The sequence below is a fragment of the Branchiostoma lanceolatum genome, chromosome 2 (genome assembly GCF_035083965.1).
Source record: "Branchiostoma lanceolatum isolate klBraLanc5 chromosome 2, klBraLanc5.hap2, whole genome shotgun sequence".
NCBI classification, from domain to species: Eukaryota; Metazoa; Chordata; class Leptocardii; order Amphioxiformes; family Branchiostomatidae; genus Branchiostoma; species Branchiostoma lanceolatum.
The window spans coordinates 8411104-8435619 of record NC_089723.1 but is presented as its reverse complement, the minus strand read 5'-3'; the positions used below and the strand labels follow the sequence as shown (position 1 = coordinate 8435619).

At 40.7% G+C, this 24516-nt stretch overlaps 4 protein-coding genes across 5 annotated transcripts in view; 2 read left to right on the top strand and 2 right to left on the bottom strand.

Moving 5' to 3' along the window:
- Positions 1–1164: 1164 nt before the first annotated feature.
- On the bottom strand, positions 1165–8502 carry LOC136427357 (ADP-dependent glucokinase-like). Its single transcript, XM_066416180.1, has 5 exons — positions 8271–8502; positions 6343–6571; positions 5193–5252; positions 4342–4758; positions 1165–2772 (listed from the first exon to the last, which is right to left on the bottom strand). Exons 1-5 carry the CDS (start codon positions 8417–8419, stop codon positions 2206–2208), a joined length of 1422 nt encoding a protein of 473 aa, XP_066272277.1. The 5' UTR covers positions 8420–8502; the 3' UTR covers positions 1165–2205.
- Positions 8503–8660: 158 nt separating this feature from the next.
- Positions 8661–16035, top strand: LOC136427359 (metaxin-1-like). 2 transcript variants are annotated; one of them, XR_010754407.1, is made up of 9 exons: positions 8661–8778; positions 9724–9793; positions 10425–10504; positions 10730–10822; positions 11125–11304; positions 12523–12599; positions 13608–13765; positions 14536–14844; positions 15389–16035. XR_010754407.1 is itself a non-coding variant. In XM_066416181.1 (8 exons), the coding sequence occupies exons 1-8, from the start codon at positions 8698–8700 to the stop codon at positions 14763–14765; spliced, it is 969 nt and encodes a 322-aa protein (XP_066272278.1). In that variant the 5' UTR covers positions 8661–8697; the 3' UTR covers positions 14766–16035. The 2 variants fall into 2 exon arrangements, 1 of the variants encoding a protein (XP_066272278.1); XM_066416181.1 differs by having other exon boundaries at positions 14536–16035.
- Positions 16036–17460: 1425 nt separating this feature from the next.
- LOC136427360 (protein lin-7 homolog C-like) lies at positions 17461–20170 on the bottom strand. The gene is made up of 2 exons (XM_066416182.1): positions 19603–20170; positions 17461–19216 (listed from the first exon to the last, which is right to left on the bottom strand). The coding sequence occupies exons 1-2, from the start codon at positions 20083–20085 to the stop codon at positions 19097–19099; spliced, it is 603 nt and encodes a 200-aa protein (XP_066272279.1). The 5' UTR covers positions 20086–20170; the 3' UTR covers positions 17461–19096.
- Positions 20171–20664: 494 nt separating this feature from the next.
- The window catches only part of LOC136427372 (GPI mannosyltransferase 3-like), an 18101-nt gene continuing 14249 nt past the window's right edge, over positions 20665–24516 (top strand). Inside the window, exons 1-3 of the mRNA XM_066416201.1 lie at positions 20665–20862; positions 21412–21535; positions 23502–23619. Of these exons, the coding sequence (XP_066272298.1) occupies positions 20709–20862; positions 21412–21535; positions 23502–23619 (396 nt within the window). The 5' untranslated portion in view covers positions 20665–20708. The remainder of the gene's footprint in view (positions 20863–21411; positions 21536–23501; positions 23620–24516) is intronic.

Sequence of the window (24516 nt, the reverse complement as noted above, 5' to 3'; positions counted from 1 at the left end):
TTTGTCAGTAGGTAGAAAATGGAGTGTTCACAGTGGTTTTTATTTCGTGGTTGAAATAAGGTGGTAGGTGGGCAAAAGACAAAACAAGCATTTTCGCAGTAATCTTAAGTTTTTGCAGTGAAGAGGTCATTGCACACATAAAACCACCGTGAACTTAAATGCATTTTCACTAACATGTAGACATTGTTGGACAGCAAGCTAGCTACCTTTCACCCAAATAAACAAGTGATTCTGTAAATCAAGACAAATCGAGGGCAAATAACCTTTTGAAGATCATATTGAGAATGGTGGGAAATATTATGAAACATGTCGGCAACAGATATGATTTAAAATGCAAGGGGACAGATTGCACACAAAAACCACCGTGAACTTAAATGCATTTACAGTAACATGCAGACATCATCGAACAGCAAGCTAGCTACCTTTGACCCAAATAAACAAGTAATTCTGTAAATCAAGACAAATTGAGCGCAGATGACCTTCATAAGGCATGGTAAGATCAAATTGAGAATGGTGGAAAATATGATTAAACATGGCGGCAACAGATATGATTTAAAATGTAAGGGGACAGATTGCACACAAAAAAACACTGTGAACTTAAATGCATTTACAGTAACATGCAGACATCATCGAACAGCAAGCTAGCTACCTTTGACCCAAATAAACAAGTAATTCTGTAAATTAAGACAAATTGAGGGCAGGAAACCTTCTGAAGACATGGTAAAATCATATTGAGAATGGTGGGAAATATCATGAAACATGGCGGCAACAGATATGATTTAAAATGCAAGGGGACAGATTGCACACATAAAACCACTGTGATCTTAAGCTGCCAGTCCCGACTTAATTAGGGATACAGAAATATGCCTTATGTGCTGGACCCGGTTATAACCGGGATAGGGTATTCCCCAGAACAAAACAGCTTTGTGTGCGTGTAGCGCGCGAAGCCGGGCAGTTAGGGGAGTTAGCGCCGCCGGGTGTTTCGCGGGTTTCGTGAGGGAGGTCAGGGGTCAAACATTTTTGATTTTTACTTGGCTGAAAAACCTGGCAGTTTAAGGGTTAAATGCATTTACAGTAACATGCAGACATCATCGGACAGCAAGCTAGCTACCTTTGACCCAAATAAACAAGTAAATCTGTAAATCAAGACAAATCGAGGGCAGATGACCTTTTGAAGATCATATTGAGAATGGTGGGAAATATTATGAAACATGGTGGCAACAGATATGATTTAAAATGTAAGGTGACAGGGACAACTGAACCTGATGTAATATTTGGCTAACTGCCACATAATGTTACAAACCAGATTTGTAGTTGGGGTTTATAATTACAAATTTGCATTGGAAACTGTTAGTGTTTAAGCTTTTGGTCATTGCACATCCCTATTCTTTTTGAGAAGTTTCCTACAAGCAACACTGGTTCAATGTTCTTTATGATATATTTCATACATGTGACACTTACTAACCACGGAGCAACAAAAAAAAGAACAGCCAACGGTAAACTACAGAGGATGATAATCATGCTACTAATTCTTAGGCAAGTAGAAAATCTAATAGCAGTATTACTGCTCATTCTGGAATAAACGCACCATTAATTTACCTTGTTTCCCGTACCTGAACAAAGCATCAGAAAGTAACTGATGAAAGTAAATCTTCTTTCATTAGGCCACAGCAAGTAAATTTTATGGATGACATCAGCGTGCACATTTATTTTCGCCTGATTTTGAAATAAAAAACAATTTTTTTTTTTACCGTTTGGCAATGGTCAATATGCCCAAAAAAATGAGGCAATATTTCGCAAAAGTCTGTAAGTTCTATTGCAAAAAAAATTCTAGATGCCGTAAAAAGGCATGTAGGACATGTGAAAAATCCGTACAAATGTGTTGTACAATTATTGTGTATGCAAGGTGTAATAAGATTGCTCCTCGTCACCAACTTACAGGAAGTTAGTTAATGTTTTATTGGATACAGGGATGAAAGACATGTTGGTTGTGATACCATGTTTTATCGCTTAAATTCTTCTTACATCATTTTATGGTATTCATGTTTGAAAATGTGGATATTTTATTTTCTGTCCTCCTTGTTTTTTTCCGCCTGCGTGCGCACTAAATTTGCAGAGGATGTCATCCATAAAATTTACTTGCTGTGGCATTATGAATATGATAAACATAAATTTTCAATGATTTTCTACAACAATCTGGTAACGTTATTGTGTTCCCTTGAACTGGGAGTATAGCAACCCTGTTGCAGATATTGCATCACCCAAGCCTACAGTCCTGATAGGCTTCTTACACACTAAAACTGGACTTAACGCAAATTCCACCTTTTCCCTATTCCAGCTTGTAACAGGATGGTACGAATCGTACTGGACTATCCTCCTCCTGAGTGGAGGATGTCGCACAGATAGTGGAAACGCTAGTGGAATTTTTAAGTCCGTATCTGCAGGCGTGATGGCCTCGTCCTCTCCGCAAGCCTGTTGCGGCGCCACCATGCTCCCCGCTGCAGTGGCTGATGGGAGATTGCCCCAAAAGGCGGGGAGGGCCGCGGTGACGTGGAACGTCAGCGAATGGAAGTGGATCCGGGAGAAGCGCGATGTGGGGTTGTCTTCCGAGTGGCCATAGGTGTGGAGGAGCCAGAAGAGGATGTCGTTCACCGCTGGGATTTCTGGCTGGCCCCCGTCCAGAACTTCAGCATGAAGAGGTCCGTCCACAGACTTGCACAGGAAGGCCAGCTCCTGCTCATTGAGACCAATGGAGTGAACCACAGGGAAAACCTGCAATCAAACAGAACAGTTTTAAATTAGTAAGTACAGAGCTTATCTGAACAAAATGGATCGCGCATTTTATCCAATATGGTGACGTTAAGATTGTCGGAAAGGTTGGATAGTACTTCGATTACAATTTTGCAAAATATAGTTGCGATATTGTGAGTTAGTTTGTATGTCTAGCTCAAAATCCTATTATGCCCCCCCTCTCCTCCTTTGGGACGTCAATATCGCTAGTTCGGACAGTCGTATAGTTCGGGGAGTCGTATAATTTGCGCTGACAAAGGGCTATACAGATATGCGGAATCTACTGTAGTGATTAATTGTAGAAAAATTATAGAGTGAGGGCTGTAGGGGTAGCTTTGAAAGAATTATTGATTTAAAAATTCTAATTGAAAAAGAACTTCCAATCTTTGCATTCTTTGTTTGTGCCTACAATCCTATGATAGGTTTGCAGAATGGAGATAGATGAACTTGAATTACTTGTATAAAGTTGTAAAATGAAACCTTATAAAAAATCCCTATTGCATCCAACTTCTGAAGACGATACATGCTTCACCTCTTCTCTACTAGCCTGGAGTCCAGCCTTGTTAGCTTTGGCCCGGAAGCCTAGCAGATCTTGGGGAGCGGGCCAAAGCTAACAAGGCTGTACTCCAGGCTACATCCCTACCACCTGCTACCTCATTACCTTTGCCAAGAAGGTTATGTTTTGGGTAGCGTTTGTGTGTATGTATGTAGAAGACCAGCATAACTCGAGAAGGCCTGGATGGATTGTCTTGATATTTGGAATGAGACATGGAAACGATTAGACTTTGGGCCCCCTGACAGTTTGTTACGGTACTGCAGCGGAACTTCTGTTTTGATTTCCTGTGTTCCGTACATGCTACGGCTCTGATTTTCAAGTGGTAAATAGCTCTTGAAACAGACAGTAAGTGGTATAGATTTGGGGCCCCTGGCGGCTTTTTCTGGAACTGCAAGAGCAGTTTTGCTTCAGACTGTGAAAGGGGCTTGATGGATGGTCATGATTTTTGGTAAGTAGATAGCTTGAGTGATGATTTATTTGCATATCATTTCATAGTTTTTTGGTTAAAAACCTGCTGATCAACAGATCTTGCTCAGTGTCACTGATGAAAGGTAGCCTGGACGCTATCTGAAACGTCTGACCGTTTCCAAAATCTATCCAGTTGCTTGAGTACTAGCTGATTGAACCACGCCATAGTGGCAGGCCTAACTTCTGGCCCCCGCTCCAATATGGAAGGGCCATAAAACCCCTGGACAGTGGAGTTTGCGTTACACAGACTACTTGAGTAACTGAATAAATCTTTGTACGGTAGGTCGTGAGTTCGAACCCCGGTCGGGTCATACCAAAGACTTTAACAATGGTACATACTGCTTTCTCTGCTTAGCACTCAGCATTTGGGAAAGAGTATGACAGTTAAACACACACCACTACCTGTGGACTAGCCCCCTGCTGTAGTGACTTGCACAAAGTTGTGTGGCCCAAGGGCTGCCAAAACGGAGATGGGCGCCGCCCTATGAACCTTCGGTGCGGGAAGGACTTTAACTTAACTAACTCACCTCAGTTGCGATCTTTTTCAGGAACCCCATGTCGACCATGCTGGCCAGCTCCAGGTGCACCGCGACGCCTTCAGGAATGTTCCTCAGCACGTGGACGATCCTCTCCAGCCGCGTCTGCCTGAAACTCTCCTTCTCCTTCTCCAGCAGATGCAGGCCTGACAGGACAACCAGGTCGGGGCCGAACTGCTCCAGCTGTCCGAAGAACGCCTCCAGCGGTTCCATCCTCGCGTTGGAGACGTCGTTGGAGAAGATGAAGCGGGTGGCGACGCCCGCCTCGACGTCCCCCCAGGTCTCCCCGCGCCCGAACTCCAGGATGAGGTGGACTTCGTCCTGCGCCCGGATGCAGTCCCGTGGGACCTGAATACTCGAGCTCAGCAGCTTCATGGCCTGTGGGCCCATTGGTCCACCTAATAATACCTGAGGATAAAGGAAACATGGATGAAGGAATAAAAGATGTACGAAGAAATAAATAAAAGAACATTCAGTTCTTGAATTGTTTTGTTTTTGCTGTTCAAATGCTGATGCAGGACAGGCTTACCGAGTTGGCATCATGGCATGATGTCCTCCACAGACAAGTTATTCAAATATTTTGTAACACTATACATATAGAAAGAGAGCTTACATATTCATAAACAGTGCATCTTACAAAGTGTTGATCTTCATTCAAAGTGACGGAATGACATATACTGCATGCTTAATCTAACAAAATAGCTATGACTGAACAAGTTCCTTCCCGATAAATATGGAGATAATTCTGCCCTTTCTAAACATTGGCACTTTAAAATCAGAACTAAGACATTTGCTTTGCTTGCAGGAATTCAATGTAAAAGTGAAAGTTGATGTACATGTACCTGAACACCCATGGCTGCCATTCTCTCACCCATCAGTGCGGCGTTACCACCAATCATAAACTAATGGTAATAAAAAAGACACAAAAGTTAACAAGCTATCTGCCACCCAAATATCAAGACCACAGCACGCCCAGGTCAAAAGATACAAAAACGGAAGTTCTGCTGCAGTACCAAGGTCACATACTAGGGGGCCCAACATTGACCTTGAATTTCGGCTTCACAACACCTACCCACATACCAAATATCATTGTATTCCATCCAGAGGTTCTGGAGTTATGCTGTCAACAGTAGTGCGGAAACACAAACACACATATGTGTACACACATACATACACACAGACACACACACAGACAGACACACCTAAAACTATATCTCCATTTTTCATGGAGATAACAAGCAGTTTAAACCATTATCATCATTCCTAGCAGATATTGCCAGACATGAGGCCATCTGCCTGGAAAAAAATGATATCAAGATTAACATGGTACATGTACTGTTAAAAACTCTTAAAAAATCAAATCCTGGACTATTTTAACGCTACATTTGTCTACTAGCAAAATGACAATGGGATCACTTTGAAAAACCTACTTTGAAGAAATATATACTTAGGCATGGTGTGGAAGACATCTAGCAGATCAGAGAAGTACTGCAATAGGTCAGTTTCAAAGGAAGCTGGCTGTAATCTCCAAGCAGATGTAAGGGACCAACATTGTGACTGCTGGCTAGGATCTAATTGCTGAAAGCATGGCCAGTCACGATTTTGCCCCTAAAGATCTGATTGGAGATTAGTTCGTTGTTCAATACACATACATGTCAAAAGCAGTTTACTAACTGTAATTATATATTATCATACTGTAATCAAGGTCTGACTAATCTAAAGGTGTTACTAGTTATGGTCAGGCCAACAAAGCAGTTATCGTTACTCATACACAAGGTAACAGTTACTCAAGCAACTGGATAAAATTTGGAAATAGTTAGATGTTTCAGACAGAATCCACTGTCTTTTGTCGGTCACTGACGAAAGACAGCGGATGCTGTCTGAAACGTCTGACTATTTCCAAATTTCATCCAGTTACTTGAGTATTATAAACTGTTACCTTGAGTATCTTATTACCTGGATGTCTAACCTTTATCGAAGTGTTACTTATACCTTTTTGTCAGGAAGGTTCTTGGCCACCCCGACTATCCGCTGGAACAGTGCCCCGTCCCCCATGTAGCGCTCTCCTGCCGCGCCCTTCTCCATGTAGTACGCTACGGCCTCCTCCAGCTCCTGGAGACTGTCCAGGTGCAGGTGGTCAGTCCTGGTCTGGCTGGGGGTCAGCCCCAGACTCTCCAGCAGCTCTGTGGCAGACACGATCAGGTCCACTCCAGCATTCACTCTGGAACAGGGATGTGGGATCATTAGACTACTGGTTCCACTATTCTCATTGTAGTAACAACTATGCAAGGCACCCTCCTAAAAGTAGGACTCCTATTGCTCGATTCGTTGGCTCGCTCGCATCGTTACTTTAGGTTCAGAACAAATTAACCGCCAAATTGTGCCAAATAAGGATAGCTCATTAATTATGCATGAGCAAGTGTCGGTAACGTTGCCAGAACCGTGTCTACCGGGGCTAAAGAGCAGGGCCCCTACGCGAGCGAGCCAATGAATCAAGCGATAGGGGTCCTGCTTATAGGAGGGTGATGCAAGGAGCCCCTTGACATTCTCCAAGCAGAGGTTTATGTTGGGGGGCTAGTAGTGGCTGCTAGTTTTTCGTGTGCCTCCCTCCACAGACCAAAAAATCTCGGCCACTACTAGCGTCCCGACTGAAACCTCTGCTTGGAGAATAGGCATTGCCAACAACACATTGAATGTAGAAATAATTGTCTGATTCAGTCTGATCATGAACTTTGCCCCTATTCTCCTTAGGCCACACCAATTTTATTTGTTTATTCTCAAATTCTTTCGGAAAAAGAATTGGAGCGACAGGGCAAAAAAAATGCTAAAAAATTTGGGGTGACGATAAGAGTTTACATAACATAAAGAATAAGAGGATTATTCAAGTTTCAGCTTTGTATGGCTCGTTTCAATGCAATGCACCCCTTTCTTTGATCTAGCAGTTATAATTTCAGTAACAAAATTACCCTTTGCCATGTAATGTATGGATTGATATTGAGAAATATAGTTTTAATAAATGAAAAATTATAACTTATGATCAATGTGACCACACTTTTTAAGTATGTGTAGGCCTTTATAATCTATTTTGGTGGCTATGGAGTTTTACAACTGAACACATAGTAAAATTGGGAGTTAAAATTTGTGAATGGGAATAGATACCCAATTTATTTTTTCAAAATGGGAAAAACAGGACAGGCTATTCCGAGAAGCAACAAAAAAAATTGCTGTGGCCTTATTGTATCTATTGTGTGATGATTTATGTCCAAATTGCAAGTTGTAATGTAGCCAGGCAATTAATGCTGCCAGGTCAGGGTTAGAGGTAAAACCATACCTTGCATAACTGTTTCAGAAAGACAAGTCACAAGTTGTGCCACTTTTCATATCTTAAGGAAATTCAATCTATCATGGCAAGATTTTTTCCCAGGGGATGACTTTTGAATTCATTTTTCAAAGTCCATGTTGTGTTCAAGCTAGCTTGTTTGAGCTTTCACAAGCCAATAATCTTTTGAATCTAGGTCACTAGGTCAGGTATGTTAAATTATGTCTTCAGGTTGTTTTGTGACATTTTTCTTGTCATGAGTTCTAAAAATATCAAACAAATCAAAATAATTCCAACAGTCTCATTTTGCAACAGTTGACCCCCAATGGTTTTCTATTCAACTTCTTTTACCCGTGGCGAGCCTACCAAAAAGTAACCGAAGTCCACTCCAAGTGCACAAAGTTCACAAACAAAACATTAACGTGTTAACGTTGACACGCCCACATTTACAAAACAGATATGTTAATTTCTAGTATCTCACTTCTATCCGTTGTCAGCTTAAGAACAGCTAGTGTTACAACTGGCATGCTAAATGTTTCCTATGCAGTCAAAGTTTGTCAAACACTATAATTGTTTTGGGATTGACCCAAGTACTGCTCACCCAACCGCAACTCGGTGAAAGCGGACCACTGGTAGTTTGATCTGAGACTGCCATGATTTCAGGGTCCTATCCACGTCTCCAGGGGGTGAATAGTACATGTAAGCTCCAACAAATACACAGAAGGCGATCACAAATCGTCCTGAAACCATAGTTCAAGACTTTGTTCGTACGGCTCAAGTAGGACTAAATGTTTGATGGGTCGACCATGGAACACCCAAAATGTTCAATATACAAACGCGTTACACAAAATAGTCCGGCCAAGTCTACAAAACAGATATTCTTTATGATAAAGCATATCAATCTGTTAAAATATCATGAGTATATTAAAGTCTATAGTATCACTTTTAGGGCAAATTTAAATCGACTAAATGGAACAGAAAGTTGGCGCATTGGTTTGACCCACGTAAGCACACCGCCGTGACCCAAGATGGCGGCGCCTATGGAGCTGTGGTGTTGGAAGGGGGACTGGGGCCTGCCATCGATCGATGTAGACTGTCTAACCGTTATTGTAAGTGTGAAAACGATCTAAAGCATTGACAAGACTATACCTTACATGCTAAAAAGAATTACAGTATAATTTATACCTATAATTGGCCAATAAAGGGGCTAGATGCAATATTTGAGTGGGAGGGGGGCGACTCGTCTGACATCCGATATCAACAAACGGCAAGCTCCGTTCCTAAATATTTGCAAATTTAGATTTTACGGCCAGACTTGTATTGTTTTTAATTTGCTTTTATACACCCAAGAAGTGCCGAGAATCCAACATTCGTGCGATGCTGGCACACCCTGATTTCATGCTGTTCTCTCGTAACAGAATCGATCCATTATTGAGAAATTGATTTTGGTAAGCTGGCCAAATCTACCGAGTCCAATTTAAGGTTGATACTGCAGGGCTCGAAATACTGGGTGCATGTGTACCTGTGTGCACCCAAAATTGGAGCTGTGCACCTGATTTTTAGCGAAGCCTTATTGACACTGGGTGCACCAGTGCACCTACATATTTTCGTACACTATAGTAGGGTAAAGGTACTATGATTGTACACTAATATACAGAATATTATTGAAATTATAGTATCAGAAAGAGCAATGTAACCTTTTGTTGTACTTTTTTTATGTATTACTTGTTTGAAATTTTGAAGTTCATAGAACTATAGAAGGTCATAGAATTACAGATTGAAGTTCTTAAGAGCGTTGGACATTGTAATTATGCTTTGCTGACATTCAACTTTATTTTCTGTGGTGCACCCAAAATTTGTTCTGTGCACCTAATTTGTTTGGTTGGGTGCACCAGTGCACCTACATTGTATATAAAAAAATGAATTTCGAGCCCTGATACTGTATTTCTCGGAATTAAGGGGGTGCTTTTCAATTACATTGATTATTTATAAATTTAGGCAGATTGAATGAAAGACATTAATCACATGTTGGTGTTCTTTTGTCTACTCTGTAGGCTTACGCAAAGTTTGCAGGTGCCCCGCTGAAGCTGAAGAAAATCAACAACCCATGGAAATCTCCATCAGGTATGCACAAGTCCCTAGGGCCCTCTCTACCAGTGGCGATGTTAATACATTGTATATACCTGATTTTTAAAGATTTTTCTCTCTACCCTATATATATAGATACTCGCACGCGTAGGACACAATTCACTGATACTGATTTCACTAAAATCCGGCGCTGATAATGACTTTGAGTGGAGCAACTTCGATCTTTTTTTCAATAACTTTTGAGGAGGACTTTCCATGGAAAGTCCTCCTCAAAAGTTATTGAAAAAAAGATCGAAGTTGCTCCACTCAAAGTCATTATCAGCGCCGGGTCGCAGCCGTGAAAACAAAGCAAATTCGCCAAGCGCTGGGCGTGGGGTGTATGCATATTGGAGTAATTCACACCTTGACGCGACATTGACTTTTCACACCAGTTACACCCATAGTACAATAGAGACTTAGCCCGTCCTCTCTCCTTCTATATAAAACCTCCTTGGTTAGACATAAGATACGCAACTGGACAAAAGGCGATGGATGCTACCTGAAGTGTCTGACCGTTTCCAAAATCTATCTAGTTTCTTGAGTAACTGTTACCCTGTGGAAAATGGTGTAGATTGTTTTTTGAATTTGAATTTTCATGCATTGGTGTGTACATGTTATCTTTGTACAGGTGCCCTACCAGTGTTCAAGAACGGAGAAGAATTGATCTTTACATCTCCTGGAAAGATACTTGACTACCTTAGACAAGAGGTATGTGACTTCCTTGTCTACAAAAACATTTTCTGCTTTTCAATATCTGATAGTACATGTATAGGGATAAAGTGAGCAATGCTCCTCTCCAAACTTTCTCCTTTATGCGATTTTTACTATAGTTGTGCAATGGTACATGTGCATGTAGATATGATGGGTGTGACTATGTGGAACCCTATGTCTTTGTGATCATCCGTCTTACCCTGAGATTGTATTATGTTGCAGAAATTCAACGCTGACTACGAACTGACAGCAAAGCAGAGCTCTGATGTGGTGGCATTCAAATCACTCTTGGAGGAAAAATTTGTACCAGCAATGGTAATGATTTTGACATTCATTGGGGTACATTGTATATCTTAAAACAACATCAATTGAGCCTGTTAGTATCTTCTCCTGGCTACCTATCCGCATACGTGTTTGGTGCCAATCAGGAGGTATATGATATAATATTGGTATATTGCTAGAGACTATATACCAACATGTACCTTGCCAAAAATGATGTCTTCAATACACAGTACTCTGTAGTTGATACAAGTCAGAATTATTTCTTATGACTGAGCTTTCCTACCTGTTGCTAGTTTGTCATCATTCCTTATTGTCATCATTTTCTCTTGTATCAGCTTCACTCCTTCTGGATGGATGCCAGGAACTACGTAGATTTCTCGCGCCCGTGGTATGCCCGTGTGCTGCCATTTCCTCTGAACTTCTTCGTCCCCGGACGGATGCAGCAAGCTGCGGAGGAGAGACTAGAGTGCACGCGGGGTGGGGACCACCTGATAGATGGGGAGATGGAGGCCCAGGTAATTTTTTTTCTTTTTTCTAACAAACTCGATCAGTGCAAGGCCGTAGGGGGCCACTCATCAAAGCACTGAACTAATTGTTACTGTAGCAGCATCTCTTCGCCCTAGGTCAGAAACATCAATGCTCGAGACAAGCAGGACTTCACTGACCCATTAGGAGAAGCAGGGGTTACGAAGGCTGCATGGGAAATTCCCTACCCCATTTAGGCCGGAATGTTTTGATCCACTCACACCGGGGCATGCCCCTACTCTTTTTTGAAAGATGTGGTGGGTTCTTTTATGTGCTCAAGGTGTGACTCTCCTCAAACACGGGACCTCTATTTAACGTCCTATCCCTAGATGAGCTAGATACTCATTTACAACTGAGTGAAGTGAGGAAAGTTGTGTTAAGTGCCTTTCCCAAGGACACAATTTGCAGTAAGATCCAGATCCAGCTTCTGATGTAATGTTGACCTGTCATTTCAATGACTGGAGTTCAGTTAAAGTCTTTGTTATTCCTTGACAAAGTCTGGAGACAGTAAAAAATTTGGGTACTGTAATTCACTTTATCTTCACGGTAGCAAAATTTCATGGTGTAAGGAAAATTGACATTTTCACTGAACTTAAACTTCACGGTGTTGGCAAGTGATTTACAGAATGGAAGTGTGAAGGAATCATAGGGCCACACAAATTTGATTTCTTGGTTAAAGGATTTTTTTTAAATTTTGGTAAGAAAAAAAATCATATAAACAGAAGGCTGGGGTGAAAACTTGCACCTGACCCTGTTCACACCCCTAAACTGTGTGCACCAAAGTACAAACTTCTGTTTTCATGTTGATTTTGGAGTTTGACAGTTTAAAAAAAAATCTGTTAACCAAGAAATTAAATTAGTGTGGCATAGATAATAACAACAGGTCTTTTCACTGCAATGATAAGTTCACAGTACAGAGGTGACCGTGAAAACAGTGAACATAAAGTTACAGTGAAAGAAAAGAGAATTATAGTATGTCCAATATCTGTGTTGGAAATTACAATTCAGCTTTGTTTCAGAATCATTTTTACCAACATACATACACAGATGAACTTTCAAGCACAAATCGAGCTTGTTATGATTATAACCTGGATGATTAATTTGCATTTTTTAGCATGTACATTTGTCTTGCCATGTCAAATATGTATGACTTTGTAGTCAACTATGATTTTCTCTGACAAGAGCTGGATTTTTTTTTTCTTTTTCAGATCTACAGAGATGCTAAAGAGTGTTTGAACCTTTTATCTGGACGATTAGGAGAGCAGGATTTCTTCTTTGGTCAAAGGTATGCTATATATAATAGTTTTGTTGTGCCCACTGCCAGCCATTGATAATGTACACTCAGTGTACATGGACTATTGTCAAAGAGGCTTACCACTTGAAGCATTGTTATCAGTTGTATACTGTTTGGATGAAACAATTACATTATTATTCGTATCCATTCCAATCTCTGTTGTTGCAAGTGTTAGTACATTTGTTCGTACCACAACTTAAGAATGTTACACACGAGAGAAATCATGTGCAAAACATACAGTATGGTTAGGCCACGCCAATTTTTTTTTTGTTGCTTCTTGGAATAGCCTGTCCTGTTTTTCCCATTTTAAAAAACAAAAAACAAATTTGGTCACTATTCCCATTCACAAATTTTAACTCCCAATTTTATTATCTGTTCAGTTGCAAAATTCAATAGCCACCAAAATAGATTATAAACCCTTACACATACCTAAAAAGTGTTGTCACATTGATCATATTATTAAGTTATAATTTTTCATTTATCAAAACTATAGATATCAATCCATATGTTACATGGCAAAAGGTAATTCTGTTAATGAAATTATAGTACTAGATCAAAGAAAGGGGTGCATTGCATTAAAACAAGCCATACAAAGCTGAAACTTGAATAATCCTCTTACTCCTTATGTTATGTAAACCCTTATCTTCACCCGACCATTTACAAAAAAATTTTTTTAAATTTTTTTTCCGCCCTATCGCTCCAATTTTTTTCAGAAAAAATCCCGAGAATCAACAAATAAAATTGGTGTGTCCTTATGAAAAGACAAAACCTTCAAATAAGTGAGATGCAGTATCTAGATGATTTTATCAGCACTTTTACCTGACTGTGTGTCCTCCCTAGCCCCACCACCCTGGTTGCTATAGTACTTGCCCATATTGCAAAATATACGGTTAGGAAGAGATGAATCCTTCTAAATCACTAAGTTAGTAGGTGAGATGATTGATCTATTATCTGGATGAATATTACCTTGCACTTTTACCTGACCGTGTCTCCCCCCAGCCCCACCACGCTGGATGCTATAGTGTTTGCCCACATTGCCCCTGTGCTGAAGGCCCCCCTCCCCAGCAACCAGCTCCAGAGCCACCTCAAGAACTGCAATAACCTGGTGGACTTTTGCGCTCGTGTAACCAGCCGATACTTCCCATCAGACTCAGAAGGTATGGGTTATGATATTTGCCATGTTACATTATCAAACATCCCGCAAGCATTGTCCAGTGGGTTGGGCATTTTCTGCATTTTTTTTTACACAGAAATCTGCTGCCCTTATTGATCTTTGTGTACCTTTCAAACCTGTAAACAAGTGGTAATGCAACCCTACTGCCTCGCCACCTGGATCGAATTCAGTGGATCCTAGGGCCCGAGTTCAATCCTAGGGTAGACTCCAGGTCGGGCATGTTGTAAGGGATTGCATTCGTCATTTTGGATGGTGACGTAAAGCTGGCGGCCCCGTGTATGAGGGAGCTTCAGGCATAAGCCTCAAGCGTCAAACCTCTGCACGTAAAAGAACCCAACACACTTATTGAGATGAGTAGGGGTGACCCGGTGTGCTTGGCCAAAAACGCAAGCCGTATCAAAGCAGCATTGCACTACTAGCTAACAAAAAAGCGTCATGCGTCGTCGTCAGTCTGAGGTTCGACCACTTTACTTTTACTTACTTAAACATCAAAACCAGGGGAAGGGCTAGCAACCCTTCCCTGTAAAAATATATCCTGCTACTGAAACAGTGAGGAAGCTTGCTACCCTATGTGCCACCAGGCACTACAAGGGTCTGAAGGAAAACATCAAAACCTTTATAAATTGCATGTTTGATACAGCTTTTTTGTAAGTTGTCTATATGTGTATTTGCTGTTGACATAGTTTCCATACAGACATCTTGTTATTGTTATTGCTTAGCTGATATACAATGTACTCATCTATTCCCCTTCAGATGCAGACCATTCAACATTCACACCAACTACAGTAGATGACCGCCAGTACAGCACAACCAACAAGATCCTGTCTGTGGGCGTGGCCGTTGCTGCCATGGTAGCATACGCTCTCCTTAGCGGACTAGTCCAAATTGACCTTAGTGGGGATGATGATGTACCGGTGGCCCCTCAGTCAGATATCAATGTTGAAAATTTCAGGTTTCAGGAAGAAGAACAAGAGGATGACTAAGTTAGGGATTTGTGATTAGATTAATATGCTTGTCTGGCAGCTTTGTTTTGTGACACGTACATGTGGTACTACTTTAAAGGTGCCCTAAGCGATTTCAGGCCCAGTAAAACTTGAAACATTCTGGGGAAAGCAATTCTGTTTGGTGAAATTGACATTTACTTCCCCATATTAGAACATTTGCATCATTATTTCAGACTTTGGGCGTTTAAAAAGAGCACAGAAACAAGCCGTAAAAGGAGTATTTTATTTATTGGTACCACCCAAATATAAGCCTAGAATCCAGCCGTAACCGTTTTCTGTCGACAATTCTGGTAACTTCCGGCCACGTGACGTCACAATGCCCGAGCACATTGAGCCATGACCACGTGATTGTTTCTTCGGAAGCGTTTGTGACTTATTGGTCAGATCGTGCATGTTCGGAAGATTTGAAATGATGGCTTGCCTCCAAGTGCTAAGATTTTCAATGAGTTCCCACCACACAACGACATCGCATTTTTGCTCCATGATGGTCGATATGCAATGGGATAGTGTTATTTAAACTTACTATGGATAGAAATGACTAAAAAATTAATTTTGAAATTATGACTTTCAACGTCCTAATATTGCTTAGGTTGCCTTTAAAGTATAATGAGTAATACGCAGTAGATAGCCTGTGAATGTGGAGCATCAACCATATTTAAAAAAGATAGTCTGATTATCTCTTGTAATTGTTTCAAATACCTACCCATTAATTATGTCTACATTGTCCAAACAATAAGGGCACTTCTAAATCCTTGAATGTTTATGTTACCGATTTTTATGAGATTAGATGGGATTCTGTTTGTACTGAAAAAGCTTACGGAAGTAAATAGTATGATTTGTATTCTTTGTATTAAATCTGTGTAAGGCATTGTAAAACAACTGTTGGTTATGACAAAGATGTCACTTTTTGTACCATCTTTAAATGTACATATTGGTGATGATTTATTGCATTTGCGTCTGATAGTGTTGCTTGAATTTGTCATTATGACAAGATTTCTCTTCCATGTCTTTTTAGGGCAGAGTAGGAAATAAAATTTTAAGCTTGACCAGTAAAAAGAATAGCAAAACTAGCTAGTAATTATGATATTCAACACAGCAAAAGTGCTGACATTCTCCATGATACTGCTGTAGGTTACTGTTGTTTTTCTCGATGTTTGTCACATCATAATATGTAATGTCAAGTTTCACATACATGTTACAGGAAAGAACTTCATGACATTGAAAGGCCTCATTAAAAAAGGGAAAATGATCTGTTGCGTACATTTTCATCTTCTAGAAGTATTTTAATAATGAATAATAATGTTTTTTATTGGTTAGAAATTACCTGCAATGGCAGCCTTTCTAGCGCTGAATTGATGCAGGGTATTACAGGTTTCACACAATACACAACATATATAATATCTTATCCACACTTGCATTTTGTGGAACTGTCGCAAGGGTCTGGGCGGCTGCCATTCGGCGCCACCAGGTGACCTCAATATGGCCTTCCCCAACCGAAGTCAGGTACCATTTACACCTGGGTGGAGTGAGGAAAGTCGTGTAAAGTGCCTTTCCCAAGGGCACAACACCGGTGACATGACAGGATTCAAACTCGGGACCTCTTGGTTCTGAGTCGAACGCTCTGCCGTTGCGCCAATTCGTTGCGCTCATTTTGTTTGCTACATTGAGCATTATGAAGAAATCAGTACCTATTCATTGCTATGGAAGGACAATAGCTAGAAAGTAGGTATTACTGCCCTCTACCGTAAGAGTATGGTACTGCACCAGTCCACAATGTAGGATGACAGCTTGTTTCTTCATGTCATTTGAAATTTTCGAGTCATTTTACACGACTTTCACTGCCATTAAATCCTGTACTCAAAATTTTGGTGCACTCTCACTGAACTTGATGTTTTCTGTTGTAGAAAAAAAATTTTTGCTTCTCATTTTTTTCCCAGGAAACCCTAACAGAAAACCTCATTTGTAGCAAGGGTCACTAAGCAGTACTCTGATGTCTCAAGTAAAGTTGCATTTCCCTTAAATTCCCAGTAAGATTACTCCTTTAAATCTAATGTAAGGAAATTTCCAAAATGTGCCTAATCTTGGCCTCTGCAGAGAACTATGCTAAGGCCACACCAATTCAATGTGTTGCTTCACTGATTTTTTCAGAAAAAAATTGGAGCGACAGGGAAAAAAAATTTTGTTGCAAAGTCACATACTAGTAACATAAAGAATAAGACAGGATTATTCAAATTTCAGCATTGTATGGCTCATTTTATGCAATGCACCCCTTTCTTTGATCTAGAACTATAATTTCAGTAACAAAATTACCTTTTGCCATGTAATATATGATTTGATATAGAGAAATTGTTTTAATAAATGAAAAATTATAACTTATGATCAATATGACCACACATTTTAGGTACATGCATGTGCAGGCCTGTATAATCTATTTTGGTGGCAAGTGAATTTTACAACTGAATAAATAGTAAAATTGGGAGTTAAAATTTGTGAATGGGAATAGTGACCCAATTTTTTTTTCAAAATGGGAAAAACAGGACAGGCTATTCCGAAAAGCAACTAAAAAATTGGCGTGGCCTTACAAAACCAAAACGTTTGGGCATGTCAATACTTACTGCCTTTCTTAGGTTTAAATAATGTTTTTTCTACAAGACCTTCACAATCACTACAGAAACACCATACCACACTTTATTACATTCTCATTTTAATACCATTGTGTTTTCATTAGTGATAGTGTAACACAATCTTGAGGCAAAAGCAAGCAGTGACAGTAAGTCTCACCAGAAATGACTACTACTGTTGTAAGCAATTGACCTACATTCTGGTAACATAAAAATGAAACTACTGTGTTATAATTTCTAAGTAGAGGTGTTGTTTTAGCACCTTTTGAATACCTTGATAGTATGTTGGTTTCATAAGCTAGTGTGCCTACAAAAACTAATCACCAAAACAACACATCTGCTTAAAAATCATGCTAGGATGGTAATACTACAAGTCATTGGGATCAAGTCTTAACTTTCATGACTACATTCACACCAAGCTGCAGTGATATTGTGAATCTCTACCCAACATCTACATAAACAAAAGACAAACAGAAGCAATCTAACAATAGTGTCTACAAGCTCACTGTCCCTAAATGCTTCAGTCAAAGGCATTTTGCTAACAAGGAATATGAATTTATTACAGGTAACCAATTCTTAAAATCATTGACATATATGATGTAATTGAATTCAAACACACAAAACGTCCTGTATTGTATACATAGGTAAAGAATTCTCGGGATAAAAAAATTTTGTTACTGTTTCAAACAGCAATTTTTATAGTGCGATCTAACTGGTCTTGTGGTCATCCTGGGATGAAACGACATGTAATTGTGGGACAGAGTTGTCTGTGACACTCTTAAATGCCGGGTAATTGTATTAAAGGAGAGGTAACTAGTGCTTAGGCCTCTACACGATTCGAAGAGGCTAGTACTCGTAAATGTGTTCAGTATTTGAACCAGCCTTATATAATTTGCATTATGTTACAGACCAATTACCATGTTTGAATCCACTTACACTGTTAGTAAATTTGTCAAACACAGTGGATAGCACCGTACTACCCTGGAATCCAGAGCAATTGTACCGAGCTTTCCTGGACCTACACCGGCCCGCGCCCGGAGCTTCCACGGACCTACCCTCTCGCTGGCCTGACAACGTACCCCGCCCCACTTCCCGCTAGCCAAACAAGCTAGCGGATAGTGGGGCGGGGTAGATCTTCGGGGGGAGCGGAAGGGTAGGCCCGGGTAACTCGGAGCGTGGGCCGGTACATATGCTCTGAATTCCAGGGTAGCACCGTACTGGTAAATAAACCAGCATTTTAACTGTTTTATGTGCTCATTTCTGTAATCGGTGCAGGGGTGTAGCCCACATATCAGGACAAAGTTGACCAACACTACTAAATTGCTGTTGGAAACATTCTCATGATTGATTATTGATATTCCTTCTCTCTCTGCACCAAGGCCAGTAGTGCCATCATTTTAATTCCATTCAACTAGTTCACACGACAATCTCCAATTTCAAAATAGGAATGATTCTAAGTCTGATAGCCATATTCCTCAATTATTGAATTAATAACACTCAAGTTCTAAATTATGTGAACTATGTAGACGTAAACTGTGATGTTGTACATTTGTGCTACCACTTATTTTCTCACGCTAGTACATCATGTATTCCGGACTTGCATCAACTCTAACAACATTCAATGTGACAAAAATTCTAGAAGTCCTTTCTAAAAGTCCTCATAGAAAAGTATTCAGCATGCATGATGATCTAACATTCCATCGGCCTGCGTCCGCGCCGGTTGTTTCGCATCTTCTCGAAACGGGCCTCCATCTCCTCCAGGACCTTGGGGGTGTAGCGGACGACGAGCTTCACGGTACCGGTGGCGGCCTTTAAAGGAAACCCATGCAATATTATTTAGTGTCTGAACAATCAGATAATCTTTAAAAGTCAATTTATTTAGTCTCATTTCTAGAGTAGAGTATCATTTCTATACATGATTAGTATTATTTCTATACAAGATTAGTTCAAACAACAGTATCACAATGTATAGCAACGTCCATGATGCAAAAACACGACATTGTCGCAGTTTTTGTAGGCTCCTGAAACTAAGGGGATCATCGTACGGCACGATTTTGCGCGGGTTTAAAATCCTAAGAGTATATATATGAAGTCATTAGGCAAATACCCTAAACAATATTTGCAAATGTCACTACCATAAAGATTCCAGCATTTCTTTTTATTTCCATTTCTAGTCCTAATATTGCTTTTGATACCTTTAAGAGCTCGACGGCTTTTTCGTGGTTCTCTCCCTCCACGCTGACGCCGTTGACGGACAAGAGCTGGTCGCCTCTCTTCAGCCCTCCGTGCCTGTCAGCCACTCCACCGGGGATCACTCGGGAGATGTAGATCGGGGAATTCTGCTCCTTCCCGCCCATAACATTGAAGCCCAGGCCTTCCTCGGTCTTCGGGAGCTCGACGACACGGGGGTGTGCGTGGCCCTCGCTGGCTGCGAAGGCGGCAACCGTCGCCTTTGCGGTGGCGTTAGCCCGAATCTCCTGACTGCCGGTCAGGTCGACCGTTTCGTAGACATGCTCGTAGACCTCCCTGATAGCGTGGCAGAAATCGGACTGCAGAACTTTCTGCAGAGCCTGAAGCTTCTGTGGAGGGATGTCTCCCGTCTTCTGAAGGTTGTCGAGCAGCTCAATGGCCCGCCTAACATCTCTCTCCAGAGTCAGTGCTTCACCTGTAGACGCCATTTTGGATGTCTCAGATTCTCGCTTGCCCTTTGTGATTTTGTGTCCCGCCGCGACGACCAGGAAGTAGTCCCTAACTATTTCCCAAGGTGTGACTTTGATAGAAAGTTTTCAAATATATACTTCTAAACAATAGTATGTAGATACATTTACTTTTTGAATATGGATATTTTATTAATCTTTATTTCTTGACCACAATGTTTACCTCCACACACCCTTCCCGCCCCTTCGACCTGATTACTGCTTCCTATCACTGAACAGTGGCGTAGTGTTCTGCAATAAACAGCTAATTATAATATCAACATTTGGTCTCGGCACGCAGTTCAGTGGAAGCTTGTTGTTTTATCATCATTAAAAATTACAACTCGAAAACTGTTTGTATCAAATGTCTTTGAAATATTTAAGGATGATTACACTTAAAGCCTGCGCTTTCCAGCAAATGATTTGCTGTAGCTTACTGCAAAGGCTGAGTTGTGTGTTTATTAAACAACTGTGGAGTGAGACCAGCACAGTTTCAGGTCAAAGGTGAGGCGCCGAATTTGTTTTCCTTGGACATATTTATTTGTGGAGAAACATCTTTTCTTCCTTTGGTGATCTCACGTGCAGAACAAACGGAGACAAGGATAATGTCTCAGTATAATCTTCGTTCCCGTCGGCCTCTCAAGGCGGAACCAGGGGGGCTAACGCCGGCGGGCGAAGTAGAGCCCTCGGTGGGGAGGGGGGCTGGTATAGAACCATCGGTGGAAACAACATCAAGTTCTAGCACTTTGCTGTCAGTAGGTAAGTTGTTAAGGTAAGACCCTGTGGGGAGGTAACATTAGTGATTCTATAATACATAACCTTGCGATGAGTGACCAGTTTTAAGAAAGGGAATCTCTGTTATTTGGTAATATCAATATCATTGTGATAACACTTGAACGTTTTTACTGTAGATTTTAATTTAATGCTAGCAGAATTTATTACATTGCATGTGTTCAGTGTCTTGCATGGCGTTACTTTGTTGTTTTTTCAACCGCATATCGCAAGGTGTTTGCTATGTTTTAAAAAACACTTGTTGTTTCGGAAACAATTTACAGTACTAACTAATAACGTTATCCTACTACCTTAGTCCTATATACCTTGAGGATACCTTGAGGATTCATCGGTGAAGTAGGCCAGGCCTGTGTTGTCACCCTCTTCTCACTCAGGAAGGTACCTCTTCTTCTCCCAATGTAAATTCAGCCTTGTTTTAAAACAGTTCACAGTATCCGCTTCAACTACCTCATCTGGCAGCGAGTTCCAGTTGTTTAGGTAACAGATGTGAAATCATTAAAAATGTGAACCCTGCAGGAGATGGACAGTTGTTCCTGATGTTGCTGACTGTTCGGTTACTGAATGCAGCAGTGGTGCAGACGGCGCATGTTCCTGACGAGTACTGGCAGTCTCTGGAGGTGGCACACAACATGGTCTTCGGATATCCTTCATAAGGTTGCAGACCACAGTATTTCTCCTATAGGGATTTATATACAGTCAAACCTGTATTAGCGGTCACCTTTGCATAGCGGCCACCTGCCCATAGTGGTCACTTTTTGTCGGTCCCTTGGATTTTTCCCATTGACATAAGCATTAAGAATTAGGCTATAGCGGCCACCTGTCCAACGCGGTCGCGGCCAGACGATTTTCGGTCCCGCGAGTACAGTAACACTGCCGATAACGGTCACGGCGCGCCGGTAGAAGCCGCATCGCCACCGCACGCCGGGTTCAAAATCTTCATTTTTTCACGCAGTTATCAAATTTATGCGGCCTCAACTGGATAGGTTCATAATAAAGAAAACCAGAATGTTTTATCTTTGTTAGAAAATCCATGGTTTGACGCGAAGTCAAGTATAGTTTTCTTCACATGGCTTGCGTTTGTACATCGTGGTAAAATTGACAATTTCTGTGCATTTCGACTGGACAAATATTACGGCAGCCTTTTAGAAAATACAACCCACACATGTACCTGATGCGGTAAGTTCGTGAAATGTTTGAATGCCGGCCAAATTTCCGTTTTCACCGGGAATTCATTCAAATTGTGCTCAAAACGTGTTTCGCGCAATTTTCAAAATGGCGCTGATACAAACTGGATAGGTAGCAGCATAAAGGTCAACGGAAGACACCACTGTTACGGAGGTATAATATACTAAATTTATTTTGCTGCAAAGTATCACTGAGGATAATTACTAAACCAAAAGCTTCAAAATGAATGTGGATAATACTACTATGTTGTAAAATTTGGGCTGTTGCAATTTTCTGAAAAGAAAAAAAGCCCTCAAAAGAGCGACCTTCTTCTGAGTACCCTATTAGCATAATGGTAGATGCTGATCAACACAAGCCACAACAAGAGACTGAGGAAAATTGTCGCCACGATTTTATGTTTAAAAACGGTCGAAAACGAACAGTAAGTGACAACTGAGCAACATGTATTTTGTTCTTATCTAACTAGGAGTAAAAGAACAACAATTGAACTTCTAAAATGTGCCTTACCTGTTTACATGTGTACTGTACGGTGAATAAATGTATCTCAGTGGGTACTGAAAATATGTGTCACTCGTGGTCAATTAATCGACATTTTCTCCATAGCGGCCACCTGTTCTTAGCGGCCAGTTTTGGCCAGTCCCTTGAGTGACCGCTATAGACAGGTTTGACTGTAGTTAAGGATCCCAAGGTGAGAAGCTTCGACGCTTGAAAATTTATAGAAAGGTGCACAATTATGGTGCCAGATGCTGCATGCCAGATTTTTATATGTTTGACTTCAAGGTTCAATCTACAAAATATCTGCAAAATGAGGTTAAATTTGCCGGCTGGTTCTCGTTTAAAAGCCACTTTGATATGACCCCCAGCGGAGGTCACTGTACTGCAGGCGACTTACAGTAGTCAAGCGGTAACAATATCCAGGCGCGAATCCAACCCGACCGAACAAACATCGTAATCAAACTCGTACTGTCTCAAAACTGACGTATACCTCTACCATTCACCGCAGTTTCAGCATCGCTAACGTGCACAGAAGAAAAACTACGGCCTTTTCAAGCAATGTGACGCACTGCTTCATACCCGAACTACTTTTGTCCACGGGGGTCGCCCATTAATACTGTGTTCTGCCTTGGTTCTGCGACCATAATAATTGTAAAGACATTGATTGTTAACCCTCCCCCTTTCATTCCCTTACAGACATTCTAGGTTTTGTTGACATAATATACAATGTAAATCTTCTTATATTACAAACTCATCAACTTCCACGGTTTTATTTAGTGGTAAGAGGGAAAGGGGGTTTACACAGTGTTTTAGTGTCATGGATTCGCAGTGGAGAGGTCACCACAAAAACTGTGAAAATGAAACCACCCTGAAATATTCAATAAAGGTTTGCAATTCTTTATCAAGTCTTCCTTAACCAGTGAAACGTATGGTTACCTGACCTGGGAGTGGCAGGCGGGGCTGCGAGGGTTCACCTACCCGCTGGTGTTTGCTGCCCTGTACAAGATTCTCGCTGTCTTCAGGCTGGACAGTGTCACCTTGTTGGTGAGTTAAAGGAAAACTACACAAACAAGAGCTTTTAAAAAAAGCTGGCGTTTCGGCTACGTTTATAAGTGTGAATTGTCTTTTCCCTTTACTTGAAGTAAAATCTGCCAGAGGAAGTCACTCAAGGGCTGTTCAGTCTATAAGAAAAATTGTCATTTTGGGAAATGAGTACTGTTTTAATAGAGAAAGGCAGATTGGGGAAAGCAATTTTGAAGTTACGTCACTTAACTTAAGTGCTTTTGAAAAAGCTGGTCTTGGCCTACAACTTGTACTTATTTGTAAAATGTATAATAGGCTCATTATAAAAGCTATCAATGTAATTATGTACATGGCACGCAATAAAACATAAAATTTGAAAAAGCACCATTGAATCATCAGCACTATGGTAATTAAGTGAAATAGAAGTTCATAACAGCTAAGGTTCTATCTAAAATGACTACCAAATGTCAAACAAATCAACAGCTACCTCATCCGTATTATTCTGGTTTCCACATTTACAACATTTCTTCCTTATTTTCCTGGGTAATTTTGCTAAAATTCATGAAAATTCCCATAGTTTTGTGCCGAGGGGCGCCACTTTCCACGTCCGTGTTGTCTGAATGAAGTCGATACTGAACAATGGAGCATTTGCTACTGTAACAAAGAATCGCTGTTTTGCAAACAACATCAAGAGCCTCTGTTTACATCGGGGATAGAAGTTTAGTGGCGAGTGTTTTGCAAGAATCATCTTACCGCGCATAGGAGCCGCTGCAGGGTATTTTCCATTACAATGAACAGAAAAATTCGAATGCCGGGTTTGGAATCTATGAAGTCCTGTTCATAAGACAAAGGCCTTGTATATATTAAATGAATATTTAAAAATAACAAATATAAAATATTTCTTTATTTATTAATGAA